At 42.1% G+C, this 24,602-nt stretch overlaps 1 protein-coding gene across 3 annotated transcripts in view; it reads right to left on the reverse strand.

Moving 5' to 3' along the window:
* Nucleotides 1-7,034: 7,034 nt before the first annotated feature.
* NTRK2 (neurotrophic receptor tyrosine kinase 2) overlaps nt 7,035-24,602 on the reverse strand; it is a 337,321-nt gene continuing 319,753 nt past the window's right edge. For all 3 annotated transcript variants that reach the window (XM_029919706.1, XM_029919707.1, XM_029919708.1), the window contains 2 exons: nt 9,721-9,879; nt 7,035-8,862 (listed from right to left, as the gene is read on the reverse strand). In XM_029919706.1, the coding sequence (XP_029775566.1) occupies nt 8,677-8,862; nt 9,721-9,879 (345 nt within the window). In that variant the 3' untranslated portion in view covers nt 7,035-8,676. The remainder of the gene's footprint in view (nt 8,863-9,720; nt 9,880-24,602) is intronic.

The raw sequence follows: 24,602 nt of genomic DNA on the forward strand, positions 1-24,602 counted from the left end.
TGTCTGTTCTAGATGCAGAGCTCTCTGTTCTGGTGCCAACACCACTGAATTGTAATAAGCAGTAAATTTGGATATTTCCTGGGTATCAATAAGCCTTGAGATCCCTGGGTTACCCTAGGAAAGGGGGCATACCCTTCCTTATTAAATAATTGTTGAGATTGATTTTTTTCCTTTGTGGGATGTGGACTTGAGTCAAATATAACTTGACATAAAGGAAAAGATGAAAGCATTTCCTACACTTTGGTTAGTATCTACAGATCCCCATATCTCCCTTAAGGTAAAAGGCTGTGGTTGTCCACAAGGATGTGGTTACATTGTCTGTGTGGCAACTAACTTTGAAGTCAATGTATAGATGCCATATGTGTGTATAAGTTAAGTCGAGCCTCTACACTAGAAGTGATTAGATCTTGTGACATATTGATCATGTCTATCTGTCTAATATATGACATATAGGTATCCTATGGATGACATATAGATGCAGCACCTTTGTGAGAAATGACTTGAATAGTTAATTGGTATTTAAAATATTGTTATCAAAGCAATAGGGTTTGTTAATTATCAAAAGAGACATTAGAGGGTTTTGTATGCATATGAAATGACTGGTTCTCAAGATTCAGAATTTATTATAGGTATTGTACAAGTGCCATCTTTCCTGTGTGAAGGAGGCAAAGGAATCTGGTAAGCCCAGCTTTCTCATGCCAGAAAGGCAGCTTACAGTGACCAGAGCTCTCTGGGTCTTGTGTTGTCCTTCCCTGTCACCTGATCTAGACATGGGCCAGGCCAGCCCTGGCATTAGTATATCATTGCCTCTGCCTTTGAGTGTGACTTCCATGCACAAACAGGAAAGGTGTTTCCTGGCCTACATAGAAGTCATGTAGTCTTGATACTATATTATTGCTTGTTTGAATGAGTTGGGTTTGAGCCCTCCACTCATTGTAAAATACCACCTGTTGCTGGCAGGGCAGGTAGGGTCATTAACTCTTATTACAGCTCTCATCATGGAGCTTACCACAGAACCCGATGTTAGGGAAGTCACTAAATGTGCTGGGATCTTACTGCAAAAGAGGTTCTAACATCACCCCAAGCCTCAGAACTCCATTGTGAAGTGGCTTCCTCTACCTGCAGGCTTACCCTCTCCCAGGCTGATGAGTGGTTGAGACTGGGGATTAGGAGCACGAGGAAAGCACTCCAAAGACATTGCTCGTGACACTCACTTGACTCTGGCTGGGCTTTGGCTTAGTGGCCAAACGCTCACCTCGTCCCTAATGACCAAACTTCACCCCCCCAGGTTTAACTTCCTAGAAACGTTCTAGTCTCCTTAAACCTTGAATCTTGGCATTACTCCCACTGATAACTTCATTCCACAAGGATGCCTTCCTGGCATCAGAAGGAAATGTTGAGTTGCTTTCTACCAAACCCTAACCACTAAGCCAAGTGGCCAGCCCAACTCCCACCTGCAAGGCTTCCCCATGCCACCAGGTGCCTGCATTTCTGTCTATTGCCTGCAGTGGGAGCCCCTGAACATTAAATGACTATCTCCATGACAAATAGTAAACACTATATTTACTGGTCAATTTATTTTGATCAAACTTCCTGGCAAGTTTCTCTAATTTTTAGTGCCGCATCTTCTCATAGATAATAATGGTACCTGCCTCCCAGGGTTGATTTAAATTTTGAGTAAAATACTGTAGTTGAATGATGGTCTCCAAAAAGATATACCCAGGGTGTAATCCCTGGAACTTGTGGATATGACATTGTAAGGGAGAAGATATAAGGATCTTGAGAGAAGGAACCTATCCTGATTATGCAGATGGGCCTTTAATGCACCTTTAAGGGTGAACTACAGGGTTGTGTTTGAAGAAGAAGCAGACAAGGGCACTGGAAACATTGACCTTGGGTTTGGAATTTAGATTGATACCATTGTAATGGTCTCAACAGTAGGACTATCAGAATATAGTCTGGTGGAAGTATGGATCTTTAATAGTCTAAATTGGCTTCTGGCTGGTCATGTTCTTGTAGTTTAACCTTTCTCTTTCAGTTTTTTTTTTTTTTTGAGTGGGATACACACTCCATCCTGCAGGGCCACATGATCCTATTTGGATTTTTGGACAAGCTATTTCCCTCCTTACACAGCTTTGAATTCCCAAGGTCCCTGTTGAGTGTGAACCTGGTCATATATATTTTTTTTAATTCAAGGAAAACATTATATGTAGCAGTGAGGGGGGCTTTCATGAGGACAAGATCCTGAGGAGTTGGATTTGGGGATAATCCATTGCCAAACTTTGGGTTTCTGAAGCCTCCACTAGGAATGTTACCCAGATGTCTCCTTTCCTCTCAGAGGAGATGGAAAGGAAGATGTCAGACACTGGAAAATACTGAGAAGTAGAAATGTAGGTGCCACCTGCTGGCAAGGCAGACAGGCTGTGACACCCCTGACAAACACCCCCTATATTGCTCTTCTTCACCTTTTCCATTTCGGAATCATTGTTAACCAAGAAGCCAAGAGAGTATTTGGCTACTGCTCTTGGGTCATTATGATCCTCAAAAACGCCCCTACCTGGGGATGCCATGGTATACAACTTGTGTCTTGGCAGGTTTCCTAGGTCTGACCTGCTAGGCATCACAGTGATTCGATCTCCTTACTCTGTGCTGTGTAACATGGTAGCCTTGAGCCACATGTGGATATTTTCGTGTGAACTAAATGAAACTAAGACAGACTTAAAGTTCAATTCTTTAGTCACACTGGCCACATTTGAAGTGCCGATTAGTCACATCAGACAGTGCAGAGAGAACATTTATGTCATCGCGGAAAATTTTTGTTGAACAGTGATGTTCTAGTTATCCAGGACAGAAGCTTAAAGTGCCAAGTTATAGAAGGATCAGCCAGGGAACTGGCCACATAGTCTTCTTGCTTTCAATAAATGAAACTGCAGGCATCTGCAGTGACCACATCTAAAATACAGACACACAGACAAGAAAAAAACAGACAGGGAAAAAAGAGCACACGTGCCTTGTGAAAATGCAATACATTTTAAAGTAATCATTGTGTAACTTTTAGTGTCTCTTTTGGAGGATGTTATTTATTGTAAGACATCATTTTTATTAAATACACTGTAGTACAAGAGACTTTTCGTGTCAGGTTGAGAGAAGCTGGTCACATGATTTACAAACAAAACTTTTTTTTTTAAACACTGATATTCTGGTGTCACTTTGAAATCAGCCAAGATGCAGTGGGTCTTAGTAAAGCAATGGACCTCAAAACAGATTGCAAAACAAGAACCGGTAAGTATCAGCACAGAGACGTCACATTAAAAGGGAAATAAAGCAAAGAAAAAGAGAGTTCCAAATACCAGGTCACAATTTAAGGGCAATATATCTTCAGAGAGATATTGAAGTGTGTGTGTGTATATGGCCTGGATATATACAAACATCTCTCCATGTACAGAAGCAAATGCAGACAGGGTCCACATCTCTAGGCAGATTTGTAAGTGATAGGTAATGATCAATGGATGCAGGGAGCAATATTTCACCATAATTTGGTCATTTGTCAAGGGATTACATATTTAAAATCCACATTTAATTCAAAGACCTTGTATTTAAAACATTTCCAGTTGTTTTATACATTATTAAAGCAATAGTAAGATATACAAGCTGCAAGATGTAGGCCTTTATACATTTTGTTTCATTTTCTCCAATTTTTCTTTCCAGTCCACACATGTGGCTATCAGCAGCTTTTATTATGCTTGCTCCATATTTAGAACGTTTGGCCAACCTTCACTCAGGATCATTTTCATTAATGCACAGACCAAAGCAAAAACAAACAAACACAGACCTGGCCTAGAATGCATAGACTGAAAAAATGACATTCCCGTGTGTTCCCATTTCGTCTCCTGAGACGTATGTTAAGATGGCAAAAGAGTCGCTTGTTTGCTGTTGTGAAATTCACAGTGTTTTGCCTGCAACACATATACACACACATATATATATTTTTTTGCTTTGTTTTGTGTTTGTGATGGAGTCAAACTATATATAAATAAATAAATACATAAATAAATAAATAAAGGGAAAGAAAAGGAGAGGGGACAATGCAAAAACTAAGGATATTCAAGAACCTTTGACTTGATCAGCAGTGATTCATTCCAGCTTTGACAACAAGAAAATACCCTTTCGTGTGCTGTTATATTTAACTACGAATCCCTCCTGCCCCCTAATTCTTTAGAATACCATTTGCTCTCATAACCTCTGAGTCTCTGCATTCCACAATCATGCACTGTGAATGAAGGAAGTATTTTAACTTCCGTTTAGCCATCTGAGGAGTTGGGTCCCTAGTCATACCCTTGTGAGATTTTCTGCAACGGGCCAAACCAAACTCAATATTGGAAATAAAAATCTTCAAATGGTAGGAAAAACAGAGAGAGGAAACAAGAGAATTGAGGGGGTGTGTGTATGGAGTCATTTATTTCATCAGACATACAATTTAATACTATTGGCATTATAGAAGATCCAATTTGCAAAAAAAGAAAGGTTCAAAAAAAAAAAAAGTCTGTTCCTGACCAGAGGATCCCTTTGTCATGGTTCTTTGCAAAGGACAGCATTTTATACGGTTGTTGCTTCCATTCCTACTCAGATACGGGAAATCCTAAGAGTCATTCGTCTTGCTTTGGGGTCTAGACCTCTCACCAATGGCCTTTGAGACACTGGGCTCCCAACATTTAGCTCTCTTCTGGAATGCTTGTACTCTGAACACAAGTGTACAGGGGTCACAGTGGGACAAGGTGAGCATGATACAAATGTGCAAAAGGATGAAAAAAACATCAATTTCCTTTCCTGGACCTTTACATAAGGAGATCTATTTCAGTCTGCATTTTCCTTTGCAAGGAGCCAGGGAAAGGACTCAGTGTAGTGGGATGGCTTTGTTTCAGTTGTTTGGGGAAGCACATTATCTTAAATATGTCTTCCACCCATGCAGTACTGCAGAGTTGAAAAGTGCGATGTAGTCCTACCCACATGGAGAATGGAAGCATTAACCGCATTAGGACATTAAAAAGTTTTGGTTATTTAGCAGATTTTAAGCAAATTATTCATACTGCACCCTACTCATAATTATCTCTATTACTGTGTGCCTATACATTTATACATAAGCACACAAACACACTATGTATGTGTGTTTGTGTATGTATAAATCAAGTATTTATAACACATATAAATACATGAAAATACCACAGGTAGCGCTGATGGGAACGCATATGTATAATATGAATTCTGATATAATCTTTTCTAGCATAGTTCAAAGTGTTTTCTAAATAAGCCTGATTATGATGTTGGTTCAGTGTACACAGATGTAGCTGAAGCTATAAGCATGATTATATATCACGATATTTCAGCTGCTTGTCATCTCATATTTCGTTTTGCTCTTCCAACTTCATGTCCTGCTTCATGAATTTATCGGCGCATTTGTTTCTCAGACTGTTCGTCTGTATCCTGGAGTCTCTAGTGGACAGAGTCACAGACTTCAGAGTTAGAACACTCAGATTAAGTTCCATTGGTGCCAGAAGCTAACCTGGAGATTTCTAGCATGCCACTTAACTTCCCCGGAGTCTCAGTTCCCTCGCTTATAAAAAAAAAAATGGGAATAATTGGCTAACAGATGTGAAGAGTGTCTGGAAAATTATTAAACAATTTGAAAATGGAAATGATTGTCAGACTGAGTTTGGGCTAGAGAATTAGGTTTGCCCCTACTACTGTTGGAGTGTTTCACAAATTTGATAGCAGGCCGTATTCTGTGATCATTACACAGGACGAGGATGTTCCTTTTCTCAAAATTAAAAGAGCATGAGAAGAGGGGATGAGGGAAGAATGGTGAGGAATACGTTAAGCTATTCGGTGGTTCATTCCGTCTGGTATTCTTTCAATGCGAGACGTCTCTGAAATCAGTACATACTCTTGAGACAACAGAGGAAAAAATAAGAATAATGATCAGCAATATAAATAACTATAAAACTTTGCACTTGCATAGAACCTTTCATTTCAAGACCTTGAGGGACTTGTCAGAAGGTAAGGAGAATTTTTTTTTTTTTTTTTTGCTTTTTGCTTTCAGAGGAAAACACAACATCGGAATGGAATAGAATGCTCCTGTCTTCTCATCTTCTCGTTTGCCTTAAACAAATCCTTGCTTTAAAACTGCGCAGCCCTTCTTGAATTTGATCCCTTAGTGTATTTGCCTCCTTGGCTCTCTGTTAAAATAAAACAAATAACTTGTAGCTTCTTCACCCCATCCCCCCCCCGTTCCCCGGCCCCCGCCCCACGCAGCTGGCCAGTCTCGCAGAATGACAAACGTGTGCAGGTTCTCAGGTCCTCACTGATGGAATCTAGAGAAGTTTTGTACAAATCTGCCCCTTCTTTACTGCTTCCCAGAGTGCCACAGTGTTTTAACAGTACCATGGGTCCTTAATAGGATATATACGTGCAGGTATATATCATGGAGATATGGCTTTCATTATATTATTATGTGTATTCTGGAGGGTATTTTTTCCACCAACAAAGAGAACAATCAACTCAACTCCCATGTCTCATAGGCCAACATAGAACTTGAAGGGACTGTAGGGTTCATTTCGTCCAACCCCCTTCACTTGACCGTAGATGCTACTGCCTTTCCATCTGTTCTCTGTTAATCGACACTTGTGATTTTTTTTTTGAAAAGTGGCTTTCAAAGCCTCTTATGGAAAACAAGGTGCTCCAGGATTTAAGGGCACAAGAAAAACCTAAACAGAGCAATTAATTGCACCTTCAGAAACAAATATGAAATAAAATGTCCTAAGGTGAATTCAAAACACTAGCTTTCAATCTGGCTTGTGTTATAAAGATGTCAAGTTAGCAAAAATTCCCCTCACAGAGGGTAGCAAGTTTTCTTGAGGAACAGAAATAGTTTTCTTCCTTGGTAAAACCGATCGTCCAAATAACTGTAAATTTCTATTTAAATTTACAACCTTCTTTTGCAAAACCTATGACTCTACCCAGAAGCACACCTCCGAAGCTCGGTCTGGACACAGCTTCCCAATGGCATGCTGTGCCTGAATGTTTACTTCTTTTAATGGAGTGAAAAAAACCAAAACAGCATACTGACAATGGAGTACTCTTGGAATAAAACCACTCTCCCAACCAGAGCCCAGAGCAAGGTCTTGGCCTGTGTACACTGAACATCAATATATGTGCTGCCCCCAGGGTGAGGTTTCTTTTCCCTTAGGGACTGAGTCTTCCCTTCCCACAGTCCCACAGTTGGTTCCACGAGGACGAGGACATCCAGGCTTCGGGGTCCATATTCGTTAAAACTCATCACCACCATACAACCCAGAGACATTTATACTTAGCTAATGAACTCCATTAGCTTCCCTTAATTATATAAGTTATACCTTTTATGGATCTGCTCTACATATCAGGGGCACGACGTCTGGAGCGGTAGTTTCTGCACACAAGGTATTAATCGACGAAGACCATGCACAATTTTGCTTGCACAGTTGAAAGGACGGGTGGGGTGGAGGGTAGGGGTTGAAGGGAAGTGCTATTTGAGAAGTTCAATATAATGCCTCCGAGTTTATAGCTTGTCCTATCTTTTCCAAGTCTTTGGCTTTCCCATCTGACCCTGAAATGATCTCTGGACAAGAATGCCCCCATTTTCAGCTGAACTTGACAAAGGTTCAGTGGACAACACTTGGAAAAACAAACCAGTGCTATCGCCATGACCTGCAAAGACAAAACTGTCGAAGCGTGTGATTCTCCATCTTGCGTCCCACGGAAGCCATCTTTTCTCTCTACTACACCCTAGTGTTTCCGGTGATGGGAAAAGAAGAGTCCATGGCACAGAGTTCAACAGTCTTTTTACTCCTCAGAAAGCTCCTCAGGGGAAGGTGCCGAACACATTCCTCCCAGCTAACATGAGTAGGGACTGACGCCAGCTGACCTCAATGGTTGTCTTGGTTCCTCCCACTCTGTGGATTATAATAAATCTTCTTTCTCTCTAGTTTTAATCTCCCGTAGATAAAGGCTTCCCAGATTAAACACAAGTTTTCCTGTTTCATACACAGGCTTAAGCCATCCAAAAATAATAAGAACAGTAATAATAATAAATAAATAGAAGTGAATCCATAGAAACTCTCGATGTCTATACAGCAGAAGTGACAAAGTTTAAGTCAAATATTTGTTTTCCCTTTTTTTCATCCACATCAAAGGCAGGAATACAACAAGGCATTGTTAGTTGTGGTGGGCAAACTGGAGTGTCTGCTGATATAACAAATTAGGTTTGTTAAGGCCTTTGTCTATGCAGAGTTAATAGTAATGCAGAAGCCAGATTGATTCAAAAGAAAAGGTAAGGACTGTAAAGCAAGGAAGATAAAAAAAAGGAGAGAGAGAGAGACAAAAGAAAAAAGAAAAAAAGAAAAGAAAAACTGGGGAAGAAACCAAGGGAGATGGAAAGAGAGAAAGAGATAATGTCATAAGAAGTCCATACTGTGTCTACGGATGGAGAAGTGCACATGGCTTCCCTCTGAAAGCCTCCCGGTGTTAATACTGTTGGAGTGAAGAACAGCAGATTGATGGCATCCAGCGGCAGTTAAAAGACCTTCATCCTCTCGGCCCATCTGAGGAGGTGCTTTGGGAAGGATCGGTCTGGGGGAAAGGGCCCTAGCCTAGAATATCCAGGTAGACAGGAGATGCCTTGGCCAAGTTCTGAAGGAGAGTGTGGATGCCCTTGATGTTCTTCCTCATGTGGGGCTCTCGCTGCCAGCATCCCAGCATCAACTCGTAGACCTCCTGGGGGCATGTTCTAGGTCGCTGCAAGACTCGGCCCTGAGTGATGCATTCTATCACCTGGATGGGACACAGACCAAAGACAGAATCAGTGCAAATGAAACAAATGACAAATGTCCATGCAAGGAGACACTCAGTGTTTGCTTTTTTTTTAGAAGCAAGAGAGCAATAGTCATGGGTTGGTAAATCATGGTTTATTTGATTGGTTTCTATCCCTTTTTCATGCCACACTGATGTCACCACACTGGTGGAGAAATGCTTTCTCTCTGTGGGGTGCTTCTAGACCTCACTCTGGAATCCCAACGTGTTTTAGTCTCACTGACCTGAGATGGAACCTGGAATTTTCATGTCAGGGTGCTGACTGATGAGGGAACTCCAAGCTGTAGAAATGAGTGGTTAATCTGGATTTTGGAGCTGGAATAAGAGACAGATCCACATCTGTCCTGAAGGGCCTGAAGAAGACATGAGGTGCCTGACCAAGAGGCTATGCCTCACATACAGACATACTTACAAAATAATTAAAATAGGGAAACAAAACACTACACTGTTCTAATGAAATGTGCAAAAAAAAAGGGGGGGGGGCCCTGAAAACTTATTGGAATACTACCAAAAATCTAGCTGGATTCTGAAGGTGAGGACATGGCCCATCTGCTAGTAATTTACCAGATGAGCAGCACAAAGTGATTCCCCAATTCCTTCACTGGTGAATCTCAAGTGTGTCAGCAAATGCTGCTTTGCTTTCACTAGAACTCTTAAATTCAAGGAGTAATGATACTTTGGCCATGACATTTAGGTACAGGGCAGGCCATGTGGGAGGTGACGCTCCCAACAAGGCCACACTACATCGTCTCCTGGCCTCCAGTCAAGGGATGCCTCTCAACATCGGCCCTCAGGGGTCATGCCCAGCCTACCGCGCACCTCGTTGTTTGACAGCTGATACCAGGGCTGTTTGCCGTACGTGAAGATCTCCCACAACACAACTCCCAGGCTCCAGACGTCACTTTCTGTGGTAAACTTCCTGTACATGATGCTCTCTGGAGGCATCCAGCGAATGGGCAACATTGTGTGGCCACCGACCTGGTGGAAAAGGGAGTGAACAGAAAGGGTCAGTCACCTGATAACCAAGTCCCCATCATTAGCAGGAAAAGTGTAGAATAGAAATGGGAGGGGGGCACTTTGTCCCTTTCCTTTATTTGTATTTATTAACTTTATTTATAAATACACCAGGAAAATATAATTTCTTTATAATCTCAATCAGAGAGAGAGAGGGCAAAGAATGGTCAAAGTATTCTTTTTCATAGTTTCCTATTCTGTTTTTCTCTAAACTTGATAGGGCAGAGATGATGATTCAATGGATACTCATCATGGATCTCACACACACACACACACACACACACACACACACACACACACGTGCTTTCTGGTATGAAGAGGATTCAATCTTCTAATCAACAAGATCAGTTTGACCAGGAAACAAGTAGGGAGCTCTGTGTCCAAAATGACCCACCAAGTGACTCTACTTTCTTAGTAAGGCCAGAGCCTCTGTCTACTTGAAGGTCTTAGGATGAGGGCACAGTGCTGCCTCAAATACCCGGCCACAATCCAGCCATGGGCAGGGTAGAAACGATGATTCCCATTTTACAGATGAGACAGCTGAGGTTCAGATTATTATGGACACAAAGAATTCAGGTCTTTGGACTTGGAGCTTAGGACTTTCCTCTACTACAATTGAGCTTATAAATACAGTTTTGAAAAAGCCCGCTTTAGTAAAAACACTGAGGCTGAGGTGTTAGATGCCAAGGGCTTTAGCACAGACAGAGAGTACTTTGTTTGACAAGGACACTTGTTTATGATTTCCTACTTCCCAGAGAAAAGTTAAGAATTTCACTTTTGGGTCTGTAGTGCACGGGGACTGTCTGATTTTAAAACCATGATGAAATTTCTGCACAGAAGCCCTAGGAGTGGCAGGTCCCACTTTTCAGGCCAAAAAAGCCAGCACTACCAGCTCAAATGCATTGCCTGATCCTGGGGTAGCAGGTAGGTACGGAGACAGCAGGCTTTAGACCCCATGAAAACTGTCCGCCCCTGAGCTCTTAACTGATGCCCGAATACAATCATCAGGGTCCATTTCTGACTCATTAAAGGGAAGAAATTGACTAATAGTACCTGAAAAATGCTGCTCAATCCCTGAGCCTGAGTTGCTGAGAGTATCAGAGATGTCTAATATGCTCAGTGATTTCCAATGGTGCCCTTAGCATCAAAGAAACCTTGAGTGTCAAAGGAGGAGGACATTTTGTGTTTTTTTCCTCCATTCTTCTATGTATAAGGACCCCAAATCTGGCAAGTAGAGACATAAATTCCTGGGTCAGGGGTAAGGCTGGCCCCAAATCTTTACCAGTATACACTAAGTAGAGAAGGTTGCCTTCCATCAGCTTTCAGTGTCTTCACTTGCTTTTCACCATGCAGTGACTGGTAGTCCCTCTTCCAATGAGCACAGATTTCCCTCATAGAGCTGCCAGGGCAAGCCTGAAGGTGATGTCAATGCTTACCATCAGGCTTGATATTCAAAACACAACCCGTGTGATACAGGCACTGATGGACCCGAAAGGTTGCTAGCAGCCATATGAGTGTGGCCATGTTAGTGCTGTTGGCCTGCTGAGTAACTGCCCAGCTCACAACCCTGCAACCCCATGCACCGAAGACTTTGGGAAAAGGAAACCTGCCAATGCACAAAGAGTTCCCAATGTGTCCAGATAATCACAAGAACTCAGGGCACCAAGGTGGAATGGTCCCTTCAGGTGTTGGCAGCGATATACCAGCACCAAGGAAAAGCTTTGTGGGGATGCAGGAGCAACATAGTGCAGAGTCCCGTGGAGTATGAGGTCTCTGAGCAGGTTTTCTTTAAAGCTTATTTATTTATTTTGAGAGAGAGAGAGAGAGAGAGAGAGAGAGAGAGAGAGAGAGAGAGAGAGGAGAGAGAGAATCCCAAGCAAGCTCTGCACTATCAAAACAGAGGCTGACGTGGGGCTCAAACTCAAGAACCATAAGTCCACAACCTAAGCTGAAACCAAGGGTTGGAAGATTAACCAACTGAGCCACCTGAGCCTATGTGTAGGTTTTTGGTGAAAAACACATATTTATTTACCTTCTGGGAATATTGAAAATAGAACCCAGATTTATGATCAATATATAGTTGGTCTGTAGGGGATAAAAAGATACATAGGACATTATGGACAAACACGTGGTATTGTTCTGGATACCACTGGCCTCAAAATATGAAGAGCTCATCACTGTAAAGGTTATGTCAAATATGCTAGAAGCTGTAACTTGCTTCACTTTTGGAGAGTCATGAAGCACAGAGTCTTCTTCAAGTGTCTCAGGAGTTTGGCGGGAAAAAAAACATTTAATTTTGTTGAACTAAGTGAATTAAACTAAGTTGAATGACTGTTTGTGCAGAGTGGGGGGAGAGATAGGGAGAGAGACTCGCTTACACACATCTAGAATCAGACAACTGCAAACACACTGTGGGATGTGTTAACTTAGCAGGATACCATGTTTCCCATATTCTTATGCATTCGCACTGGTAATGGCACGGACAATGCTCAGGTCGTGATGGTAGAAGCTGGTTTCCAGGACACACTCCAGTGCACTCTTTTCTAGCTGGGTATCCTTGACTAGTTGCCAAAATCTCCCTGTGTCCTAGCTGCTCCAACTATAAAATACTGGTAACAATATATACCTCCCATGGTTACCGTGAGGTAAACATCCAGACAATATTTGTGAAGGTGCCTTATTATAAATCTCAATGCAGGAAGGCACTCAAGGCGTGTCTTCCTTCTCTGTAAACTTCAGTATATCTTCTCCATTCTGGAGACATTAAAAGGGCAGACACACAAGACTCTCCTAGATGGCTCTTTCTGCAGTGGCAAGTGCTCTGGGACCCCTGTGACTGTGGCACCTCCCAGTTTCTCTACCCCTTGTTGCTCATGGCTGAAGAAAAAAGCTTCCGTTTCCTTTAAAGGAGAAAAAAAGATTCAAATTTTGATTTACATGTTTTCCCATCTGATCATTTGTTTTATACTTGCAGTCTCTTTGGGACACATTTTTCACGTTAATTCTTTCAAGCGTCCTGGGATTTCACACACGCTGTTATAAATAATGCTTTCCTTGTTCTGATGTCAAACGGGTGAGTGGTGGGAGAATCTAATAAAAGTTCAGGCAGGGTTCACAAGTTTTCTAAACCCATTTAGAACATTTCTGAACATTTCTTTTGCAGGCCTTTCTCATGGATTTTGGAGCATATCACAAAAAGTAGACCAACGAGGGGTGGGAATAGAGTCACTGTTGTTACAAATTACTGTCATATACCAGTCACAGCGATTGGATGGCTTTTGGATTTCACAAAACCACATACTGCATGGCAACAAACACAACAAGGCATTTGTTTTGCTTTGTGCCACCTGGCAACTTGCCCTCACACCCTGGCTTAAATATTTGTGAGATGGAATGTGACCCCAAGTATGGCACAGGGAGTCAGAGCCATTGCTTCGAGTGCTGGACACTCTGTGGTGCCAGGCGAGGCTCTGCAGCGATCAGGCAGGTTAGGAGCTTGCTCTTCACCCAACTCACCCGATTGAATTGATGTCAGATGGGAAATCTAGGTAGCTGGGGAGTTGGTTTGGACTTGATATTTTTATTTTCCTCAACCCAGCATATGGCGTTCTAGACCCTGCTATGCTACTAAGTAGCTCAGCTAAGTCACGTTAGGTCTGGCTTATCAGTAAAATGTGTCAGACCAGACCAGCTTTTTATTACTTTTAGCACAAAACACTGTGATTCTGTGATCACCCACCACCACTTGGGCCACCGTGATCATTCAGCAGCACAGAGGAGTTCACCTTTACAAAGAATTTCCACTCAAAGAATTTCCACTTGAACCCAGTAGTTACCCTTAGGGGTAAGACATTGGTTTACCTTCATAATGCAAATTAATGCACCCAGATTTCAGAGAGTGTAGGCAGCTTACCTAAAGGCACACAATAATATCTGCCACTGGACATCTTGTACTTATTCCAGTGGGTCCCACTTTATGTCTGGCTTCTGTAATTGCTAAGACATGTACTATGTCCAGTCCACAGGTCCTATTGTGTGGCTCCTTACCTAGATTGAACCTACCCATGCTTCTTGGAAGTTTGATCTCCTTTCCTTTCAACCTACTCTCCAAAGATCTCCTGAAAGCAAGCTCAAATTCCACCATTTCAAGAAACTCCCCATCCTGCTACAGCTCAGTGAGTTCTCCACAGGGAGTCTGGCGCCCCTCAGTACAGCTCTGCCAACATGGCACACACTGTCTTCTTTTGCTAATAGATCACATACTTCAAGAATGATGGGTGTTTCTCAGTTTATGTATGGCCAGGAATGAGGGGGCTGGTTGTTAAGCATATCATGTCTTTGAATGGGTTTCTTATGAATGCTGATATTAGGAGAGGAATTCTCAACATGTTCCTTGAAAGAGATCAGTGTTCACTACTTTCCTATTTAACCTCTGATAATTTCTCTGAATTCCTGACAAAACCAACCTTAAATTAAATGGATGGAAGCTGGCTCAGCCATTTGATGCTACAAATAAGAACCATTTAGTGAAATTCATAACTTCTTAAAATTCAACCCCAAATACTGGAATTCCCAAGGAGTATAAGAGCTCTCTGAGTTGTGTGGGGAACCCCAGCCATTCTTTGGTTGGCCATCTGTGCAGTAGATGGAGTCCCTGGTGCAAACATGAAACTATTTGATTTAGGAATGAAGTCTAGAAGAAAGATGTCATAGTGCATAAAAAGGAAGAGGATTGTTCTACATATAGTGATTAGTACCTCATAGCCTCTGAGGATGGAGAAAAAGGGCCGACTGAAGGAGAAAGTTAACGAGTGAAAAAGCACAGGGCTGATGGCCATCTTGGCTACTAAATCATTACAACTTGCTCCAGTTAGTGAAGATAATCAGAACAATGTCTGAGGCCTGTTGTCAAAGAGAAATTCCATAGTGCCTAAAAAAATCAAGTTATGGAAAATAATGGGTCCCGTTTTTATTTTACTTTATTTTATTTTGATATCAGGAGAGAGAGAGGGAGAGGGAGAGAGAGAGAGAGAGAAAGCACAAGCAGGGGAGGGGCAAGAGGAGAGAGAGACAGAAAATCCTAAGCACGATCCACATCCAGCACACCCAGCATGGAGCTGGATGCAGGGTTTGATCTCACAACCATGAGATCATGACCTGAGCCAAAACAAAGAGTCTGATGCCTAACGGACTGAACCACCCAGGTGCCCTTGGATCCCGCTTTTAAGACATATCAAGAAAAGAACTGTTCAGTTATCTCTTCATGTTTATTTCCCTGGCACTTCATAATTTTGATAGTGACATATATAAGATGATCTGGTTAAAACCAAAATAACCGTGCTTTAAAATATCTAAGCCTGAGCATCCTTTAAATACACCTGTTTGAAAGGTATATAAAACAATGGATCTTGAAGAAAATATTAAAAGGCCGTTGGTAAAATTGTCTTGTGCTTGACATCAATGACTTAATTATTTCTAAATCAAAGTGGACACATCTAATCAGTTCAACTGCAGTATTTCTTACCCAAGGAGTACTCTTTGGGGACATACTCTTTGGTCACTTGGTTGTAAATTGTGAAAATTCCCCATGGCTTCACAAACAATATGCTTTATTTTTCCACATTGAACAACTAGGATTTGGGAAAGTCATTGAATATGATGGGCAAGTGTGATATGAATTGGTGACCAACAATACTGAAGATAACTCTCCCTCCCACTGCTCTTCACTACAAGATCCTAGGCTCTTTCTCACTGTTATAAATATACAAAGCATCTTTATTGCTGGAACAAGTTAACAAAGGAATGCACATCCTATTTTCCTGGTGGGCTGGGAGGTGAGGGAGGAGGTAACAAGCTTAGCTCCCCTTTCTCTATTGGGCTTCATATAAAATGCATCTGCCATCCTTCTTACTCCCTCATCCTCTTCTCAACTTTTTCCTTCCCTTCTCCCCTCCTGTACCCTTCTTCCCTTCCTCTTCTCTTCTCCTATTACATCTATGCTTCTCAGTGTGGCCCCTTCAAGGCCTATTCCTGCTCCATTTCCTTGAATTTGCCTCAAATCTCACTTGTCCAGTTCCATTCCAGTAGGCAATGTTGTATTTCATCTTGTCCAATTCTTTCATCTCCCCCAAATGATCATGGGTGTCCCCACCACAACTCATTCTCCAGCCACCACGATGTCTAGTCCCCCACTGTGTTGTAAGAGGCACAGTGGGAGGCTGGAGTCTGTCCACAGATCCAAAGCAAATGCTTAGCTGGCTTTGAAACCGCTGGTGATTTAAATGTGAGTAGTGCTAATCTGGGACCTTCTAAACTCAACTGGCAGAGACCAATGATGCCTGGGAGGCCACTTTCAGCTTGTGGTGTTCAGTCAATGAGTGAGTGATAACTTGTTTGGAAGCCAAACATTTTACTCCCTTAGAAATGTGCAGGCCAAAGGGCAAGCCCCATTAAGAGATGATTAGCTGTCAGAGGCTTTTGACCACATTAAATATAGAAAAGGCTCCTAGATCTCCTTGTCCCACCCTCTACCCAGCTGCTTTGCTTCAGCAGTTTCTTCTGACTTGTTCCTTAAACATTCATGAAAGCTGTAAACTTTAAGAAATAGCTGGACCTTATTTACTTATTTATTATGTGTTGCATCTGTACTATGAAGTTTCAAAAAGGAGAGAGAAACAATTGGTGCAAAATATTCTCCTTGGAGAAGCTGGAACAATTGTGGGCAGACTGTGGGCACTTTCTGACCACATCCAGGAAGCTCAGAATCCTCCTATTATAAGGAGTGATGGGGTGCTACCATGGCATGTGGCTACTGAATCAGGAGATGCTTTGTGGGAAAAAATTCAGCCCTTCCTGCCCCGCTAAGAGTTCCGAATGAACCCAGCTCAGGTGGAGTCCAGAGGAGCACTAGGACAGCCTGGTCATCTTCTCCTTGACAGTGGGAACTAATTATTGCTACACTGGAAATCGTTGTTATGTACAGCCCAGAAATCTTTCATTATCTTTTACCCTCACAAGTGTGGCCATAGACATAAGGGTTATGAATTAGCAACGTCAAGCCGAGTGTTTTTGAATTAGCCAAAGAGAGGATGTGCAGGACCTTATTGCCAACCATATTTTTGCAAATACTTTTCTTCATAATTAAATCTCTCCTTCCAGAACAAGGCAAATGATCATGATTTGAAGGGAATGGTCATAGATTTTAATTGCTGTCTCCTGACTCATGGATTCTAGGTGACCAGATAAGGAAAATTCAATACAAAATTTCCACTGAAAATGGATTTTGTCTTTATTCTACCTTGATATAGTAATAATACAAATGATGAAAATAGCAGTAATAATACCTCATGTTTGTATAATACTTTTTCATCCATTGCATCATTATTGAACCTGCCCTGAAATATGTTTGCGAAGATTGGTTGATTAATCAAATTAATTAATTGTATCAACTGATTAATTAAAGGTTAAAATTTCACATTAGAAAAGCTCTGTCAGGCCATTGTGTGATGTCATTTATATGACTTATTTGAAAAGGCAAAATGAGAGGTCTAGAGAACCCATGGTTGTCAGAGAATTGGTGGGGGGCTTGCTTTAGGGACACAAGAGAATTTTGGGGGGTGATGGCAATGTCTCACAGCTCAATTATGGTGGCAGTTAACTGATTGTGTTTGCCCGAAATCAGAACTGGACTAAAAGAGGTGAATTTTACTATATGTATATTATACCTCAGTGAACCTGACTTTAAAATCAATCAATCAATCAATCTCTTGGAATAATGCCCAGTATACAGTAAATGTGCAAAAAAATACTAGCTGTTGTTGTTAGGCTAAGTGTTTGATTCTTGATTCTCCAACAATCCTGTGTGGTTAGTCAGACATGATCTTTTATCCCAACTTAAGAGATAAGGAATCTCCAGGCCCAGAGGTAAAGTGACCTACCTGAGACAACACAGCTAAGTCACCGTAGCGTCTACAGAAGGACCCAGCTCTCCAAAGAGATGGCACCTGTTCCATTCTGCCTCAAGTCTCACCTGGAGTCAGATTTGGAGCTGGGAAGGGCTCTCTGCATTAGTCTGCTTGGACTGCCATAACAGAATACCATAGACTAGGTGGCTAAAGCAACAGATATTTATTTTCTCACATTTCTAGAAGTCAGAAGTCCAAGAGCAAAGTTACAGCCAGTTTGGTTTCTGGTGGGAGATCTCTTCCTGGTTTAACAGACAGCTGCACGGAGCCTGTTCGTGTGCCAAAAGGAAGCAAGCTTCCGGTGTCTCTTTTCAGAAGGATACTAATCCTATTGTATTAGGGCCTCACCCCAAGACGTTATTTAACCTTAATTACTTTTTTATGGGGTCCATCTCCAAATATACTCACACTGGGTGCTAGGGCCTCAACATGTGAATTTGGGGGAGGGCACAAATATTTAGTCCCTAATACTCTCCTTGCTAACGCATCTCCTTCTGACTCCAGTCCATCCTGGAAAAGCAAAAACAGGTCTGCATACTAGGAGCTGTGTAATTCTGGCCCAGAATGCAAATCTATGGTTCTCTGTTAGCATCTTCATGTCCCCAGCTGAAGGCTGTTCCCTTTCCTCCTGGATAACTCTTGATCATACCAACTCATTCTAGAGCTTAGCAAATGACTTACCCTACTGCTGTTCCACAGAAGATTCAGTGCACTTTCAGTGCAAACCTTAGGACAATCTTAGTCCTCACAATATTGCCCTATCTCCCCCATTCCACCTGGGGGTCCCTGGGGTGACTACGGAAAAGCAAGCAGACCCTGGACTCCCTAGTGATGTGCAGATAAAGGCAAAGGGCTTCCAGGACTCCATGTTGCCTCAAGGGAAATCCCTCGTGGGTCCCATTGTCTCCTGCTTGTGCACTATATACAATATAAAGAACAAAAAGCTCAGTCGTAAAAGTGGTTATAGTTTTATCTTATTTTATTTGGCTCTAATCAGAAGCAAATAAGTCTTCTCTCAGTAAAGTATAAAACCAAAATTGCACTGATGTTTAAGAATCACATTTGGATCTAGAAATAAAGATTGTTCATCTTAATAACAAAGTGAAATTAGAAGTAACAACGTGTGTGCCCCTTCCTCTGATTGCCTCCCCCATCCTCATCCCACTAACTTTTATCAATTTTGATGGGGAGTTTCCTGAGTGGATCAAGGGGAGGATGGTGGCTTTGGAAAGCACTAATACAGCATGCTGCCCGGAGTGTGATTATTGTACTCCTACATCACTCAGCAACGGGGAGTTGTACATTCCAACCATATACATTTCATCAAGCTGCCACTTTTTTATGTTCAGTGTTCCTGAGCTTTTTACAGCCTCCTAAGCATTATGGTTTTAACCCCGAGAGACCATCTGACTCTTTAACATTTGAAACTGAAGCACTGCATCCTTTCATGGTGAAAAGCCAACAGGGACCGACATGCTCTGAGCAAAGGCAATCAGAAAAGCAGGAGCAGTGTAGATTCATGTCATTGTCTATGTTACGGAGATTTCAGTGTGTTGGTTCAGGACCAAAATTACAATGTGAAATTGTTTCTATGGAAATAATTCATAAGGGCTGGTATTCCAGCTAGTTTTTTTTTTTCTTACAAAGGAAGAAATCAGTGATTTGTCAACAGAATAGGAAAACAAAAAGAAAGCGTTTCTGTAATGGAATCACCCCTCTCCATATCAGCTGCAATTACGGTAGTTACTGCTGCCTGGGTGCATCAAGTCCAGTAAGTGGAGAGATCAGGTTTCTGGGTGGACACCATACATCTGTCCCCCCATTAACCCCAGCTAGTTAGTTAACACTGAAGGCTCTGCCAGAATGTACATTCCACCATTAACCTGAGATGAAGACTTAATACACCAGAGGCAGTTTCAAATGAATAAAGTCTTCTTTCCTCCCAGCTGCAGAAGTTCATTCTGATAGAGAAACAGATGCCTTGTGTCCACAGGAATGTAACAATAATGAAAGAATTGCTTCCTCTAGGGAGCTCTGAATGCCTACCTCGGCATCATTATGGTCCTTTTCTACAATGTCTGTGATACATGTGATGCATAGAGACTGTGACCTTGGTTACAAAAGACTTCAGATTTCTTATGATGATCATGAGAGCTAAAAAATAATATAATAAAATTTACTTTCAGTTACCTATTCGGTGAAATGCTCTGTGTTAAAAACATTACCTTTAATTACCTTATATGTGAAACTCATCTTTCTCATATCTCTCCAGACATACTTACAGACAAAATATAACCATAGAAATTGCACCTATTACAAGAACCAGAGCTCAGTTTCTTGCCCGATGATCATGGCAGCTCAGTGTTATAGAAAGCCAGTGTGGCATCACTGAGTGTTTTTGAAACATTTCCACCAAAGCACCCCACATTGCAAAAAGAAGTAAAAGGCCAGGGTTGTGGGGAATAATTGGGACCATGTCTGTGGGTAAAGCCCAAGGTGCTTACGGCAAATGTGGAATTTCCTCAAAGTTTTCTAGTTCTTCTTTAACATCTGATATAAGTGCTACATTTGACTTCACAATGATTTATCAAATGTAATGATTTGTCGACAAATCATTTAGGAAAACTGATGCTTTAGAAACATGAGCCATGTTCATTTTGTAGCTTCATAGGTCTCTGGTCTGGACACACCATTCTGTGTTCAAAGGCTACTCAGACTCCTGTTGGAGAGGCCCTGGTGCAGAAACACAAGATGGTGTGTCCAGACCAGAGACCCATGAAGCCACAAAATGAACATGGGTTTTGGAGTCAGCAGACCTAGTTTCTTGCTGTAGCTTAGCCACTCACCGACTAAGTGAACATAAATAAATTACTTTACATCTTAGAGTTTCTCTTTTGCATCGAGATAGGAGTACAACCTGTAAGTCTAAATGAAGTCTGTCAGCTTCCCTGATAGGCTAAGCTCTTGAGAAGACTGTGGTTTCCCTAGAAAGCAGTCTGATGGCCAGAATTAAGCAAAAATAAGCATTCAGGCAATAGTGATGGAATAACAGTAATATGTCTGCATGAGGATTCCCTATGGCCTTGCCTACTCCTGCACATTCCTGAAGGGTACCTTCACTCTGTGATCCACATGAATGCCCCCTCCTGGGAGTCATCCAACATGGTGACATGCATCAGAAGCCCAGGGCTCTGTTCAGGTGCTTACAAGTGCTCCATGTGACTTCGGTAAGTCATTGCCTCCCATAAAGCCATAAGGTTTGCATTTATGAAGTGGAGATGACGCTACTTACTGTGTCACATCTGTGAGGCTCAAGTGAGGTCACAGACGTAAAGTATGGTGTAAGCAGTAACACTCAACCCACAAGCAGTATCTCATTAGTCTTGCTTCTTTTCATGTATGTTTATCAGAGTACATTTCAACAAATTTGCATTTAGTTAGTGCTATGTCCACTGTGGGGAAACAACATTGGATGAGAGTAGGTCTTTGCCCTCCAGAGCTTGTTCTAGAACTATAATGAAAGGCAGAGGATTGATGCCATGTGGGAATGGGAACAATTGACTATGAATTGTGATACTGGTGCAGTTTGGCCAAGAGCTTAATCTACTGATGCTTTCAGCTCCCTTTCACTAAGAGGTATATATTTGGGTACATTTGCCCCTGTGTCCATGGTGTCACAGGAAGGAGATTGCTGGGAAATAGCAGGACAGAAAGTTTTCAAGGAACATTGAGGAACTGGATCCTCACTGAAGCTCCTCAGAAATAGGAGTTGGCCACAGTGCCCCAAAGAGGCTGTGATGGCTGAGTTGTGTTTAGCTTTGTAGATGACACTGAACATCTAGATACTGTCTGTTGCAGGACTACAATGTGCAAGACATGATCATGAACTTTACACATATTCTTTCAATGCACCGCATTGAACTACAAACCAGGCCAATACAGCAACAAAGAGGGCACAGCAATTAGGGATCACAATCAGCTGCATGTCACAGACACAGTGGCTTCCCCATGGAGGGAACTCACTTTACTCACTTACAGGAAGTCTTGAACTATGCAGTCAAGAGCCAGTGGAATTCTCTAAGAAGTCCTTCCAAGGACTTTTCATCTCCTTTGTGACCTCATGGGCAGTGCAACTGCCTACTAACTAGCCCATCCACTTCCCTTCTGACTTTTTCCCCAATCCATTGTCCATATAATAGCCAGAGCAATAGAGTTTTAATCGTATCAAATCATTTCATTTTCTGCTATAAATTCTTTCATGACTTCCCATTGCCCTTAGGATAAAATGAAAAGCCATTAAAATAGCTTCTAGAACTCCTGTTGATATCAATACCTCTTTCTCTGGTCTCCTCCCATTGCTTGACACCTTACCTTGCTGGACCCATTGATTCTGCTCTTCCCTCTGTTACCTACATGGCCTCAAGGCTGTTCCACCTCAGACCCTTCACACATACAGCTCCTTTGGGACTTAAATACCATAATGTAGACGCCAAAAAGCAAATTAGACTATCAGGCAACACTACATTCTTTCCCCTCAGCACCAATCTATTTCAATGACATGCTTAATTGTGTTTATGATTTCCCTCTGCTGCTAGACTACAAGCTTCATGAAGGGTGTTCTATCCAGTGCTTGAATGTTCAACAGGTATTTGTCAAATAAAATGAAGGCATCTGGCTGCCTCAGGGAAAGGTACACAGACACTGCAGTATGAAATAAATAGGAAAGGAGCAAAAGCCAAAAGGGCAGCTTTCTGTCAGCCCCATTCAGGGTTGTTAGCACAGACCCCTCGGAGCCACGAGGGGTATCCAGAGGGGAAAAGGGAAAAACAGAAAGTAACCAATTTGCTTTAGACAGTGACACCCATTTCTAATTTAAAGTGTAAATAAGGAATGAAACAGACATATGTTGTACACAGAGAAAGAAACATATGGGACAAGTTACCAAGCAAAGCTGTGGGAGCTGAAGATTAATGGGGCTGAAGTGACCCGTTGGTACAGGAGAGGGCATGGTTGTTGTGGAAAGTGAGAGAGAATGTAAGGGGATGCCCTGTCCCACAGGTTGCCAGCACTTTGCTTATCCTGTGGGATGTCCCAGTGGCCACCCCAACGTCACTTCATAAAGTCATCCCGCTTACAGAGGCCCCCCTGTGGCCCCATTGGAATTTCCCACTGGAGGAGTGTTTCCCAATGGGGTGGCTGTTGCTAGAAGGTGGGGGACACTTGTTCTTGAGTGGCTTTGGGATGGCACCACACCTGCCTAGACCTGATGGCTGGAGAAGCCAACAGGGCAGATGGAAGTGGAGAACAGGACACCTACACCTCCGCAATTTCCCCTTACCGTTATCACTTGCAACCTACCCTCTGCTTCTCACCTACTGCCCAAACTCCACAACTTTCAATCATTACCAGAGTGCTGCGGAGTAACTAACATCTTAAGTTCAACTACAAGCCAAGCCCCATTCCTTAAAGGACTATCTTTTTCCATCACAACAGATAATGTTAAGAAAAGCTGTTATAACACTTGGATTCTCAAACCTTCACCGCATGGAGTATAGACTGATCTTTTTAAATTGTTGACTTGATAATCACTTGCTTGTCTTGGTATCATTTACTCATTAAGTAAAATTTTTTAAATTTTTATTTATTTTTAAGATAGAGAGACAGTGTGAGCAGGGGAGGATCAGAGAGAGAAGGAGATACAGAATCAGAAGACAGGTTCCAGGCTCTGAGCTAGCTGGCAGCACAGAGCCTGATGTGGGGCTCAAACCCATGAACCATGAGATCATGACCTGAGCCGAAGTCAGAAGCTTAATCGAGTGAGCCACCCAGGTGCCCCTCATTCAGTAAAAATTTATTGAACTACCTACAGGCTCCCAGGCATTGTCCTAGAGACTGGGGACATGGATGTGAATAAGCTCCACGTCCTCATGAAGTTCTCATTTTAGTGGAAGACACAGACAGACTACACATAAATAAGCAGATATCTATGCATTAGGATGTCAAGTGGTACTAAATACTGTGGAGAAAAGGAAGGAAATAGATGGAAATGATAGAAAGGCATACTAACTTAGATAGGAAGGTAAACAAAGGCTCTCCTGAGCATGTAATAGGTAAGCAGAGGTCAGAATAAAGTGAAAGAATAAGACACGCAAACATCAGGAAGAAGTGCATTCCAGGCATTGGGGTCAGCAAGTATAGCGGTCCTGAGGTAGAAATAACCTTGATAGGTTTGAATAGTAAAGGGGCCAGTGTGATTGGAGTGACTGTGGTAAGAAGGTCAATGTAGGAAAAGAGGTGAAGTGTTTACCTGGGCCTCTTAGGTGGGGTTTTATATAATGGCACACCTGAATTGGTGTGTGTGTGTGTGTGTGTGTGTGTGTGTGTGTGTGTGTGGCTATATATCCATATCTGTATTTATATTTATATCTTTACTTTTATATCTAAAAATATGCTATATTCAGATTGTATTTTAAGGTAATCTGCTTAATATTGTTTTACAGCAAACACATGACCTACAACCTAGCTACAACTACCGTATACTAAGCAGGGAAACCAAGACCATACATAGTCAGAATCAGGGCCTGAGGTGGCAATGGAAGACAGATGTTTCAAATCCACTAATCTTGCCTCCTCCTCTTTGATTTTTGCCTCTTACTTCACACTGCTTGCCCTAATCCCCCTGGCAACATGACCAGCTTTGTAAGCAATCATCAGTCACTTCCT

Source organism: Suricata suricatta, chromosome 13 (genome assembly GCF_006229205.1).
Source record: "Suricata suricatta isolate VVHF042 chromosome 13, meerkat_22Aug2017_6uvM2_HiC, whole genome shotgun sequence".
Classification (NCBI taxonomy): domain Eukaryota; kingdom Metazoa; phylum Chordata; class Mammalia; order Carnivora; family Herpestidae; genus Suricata; species Suricata suricatta.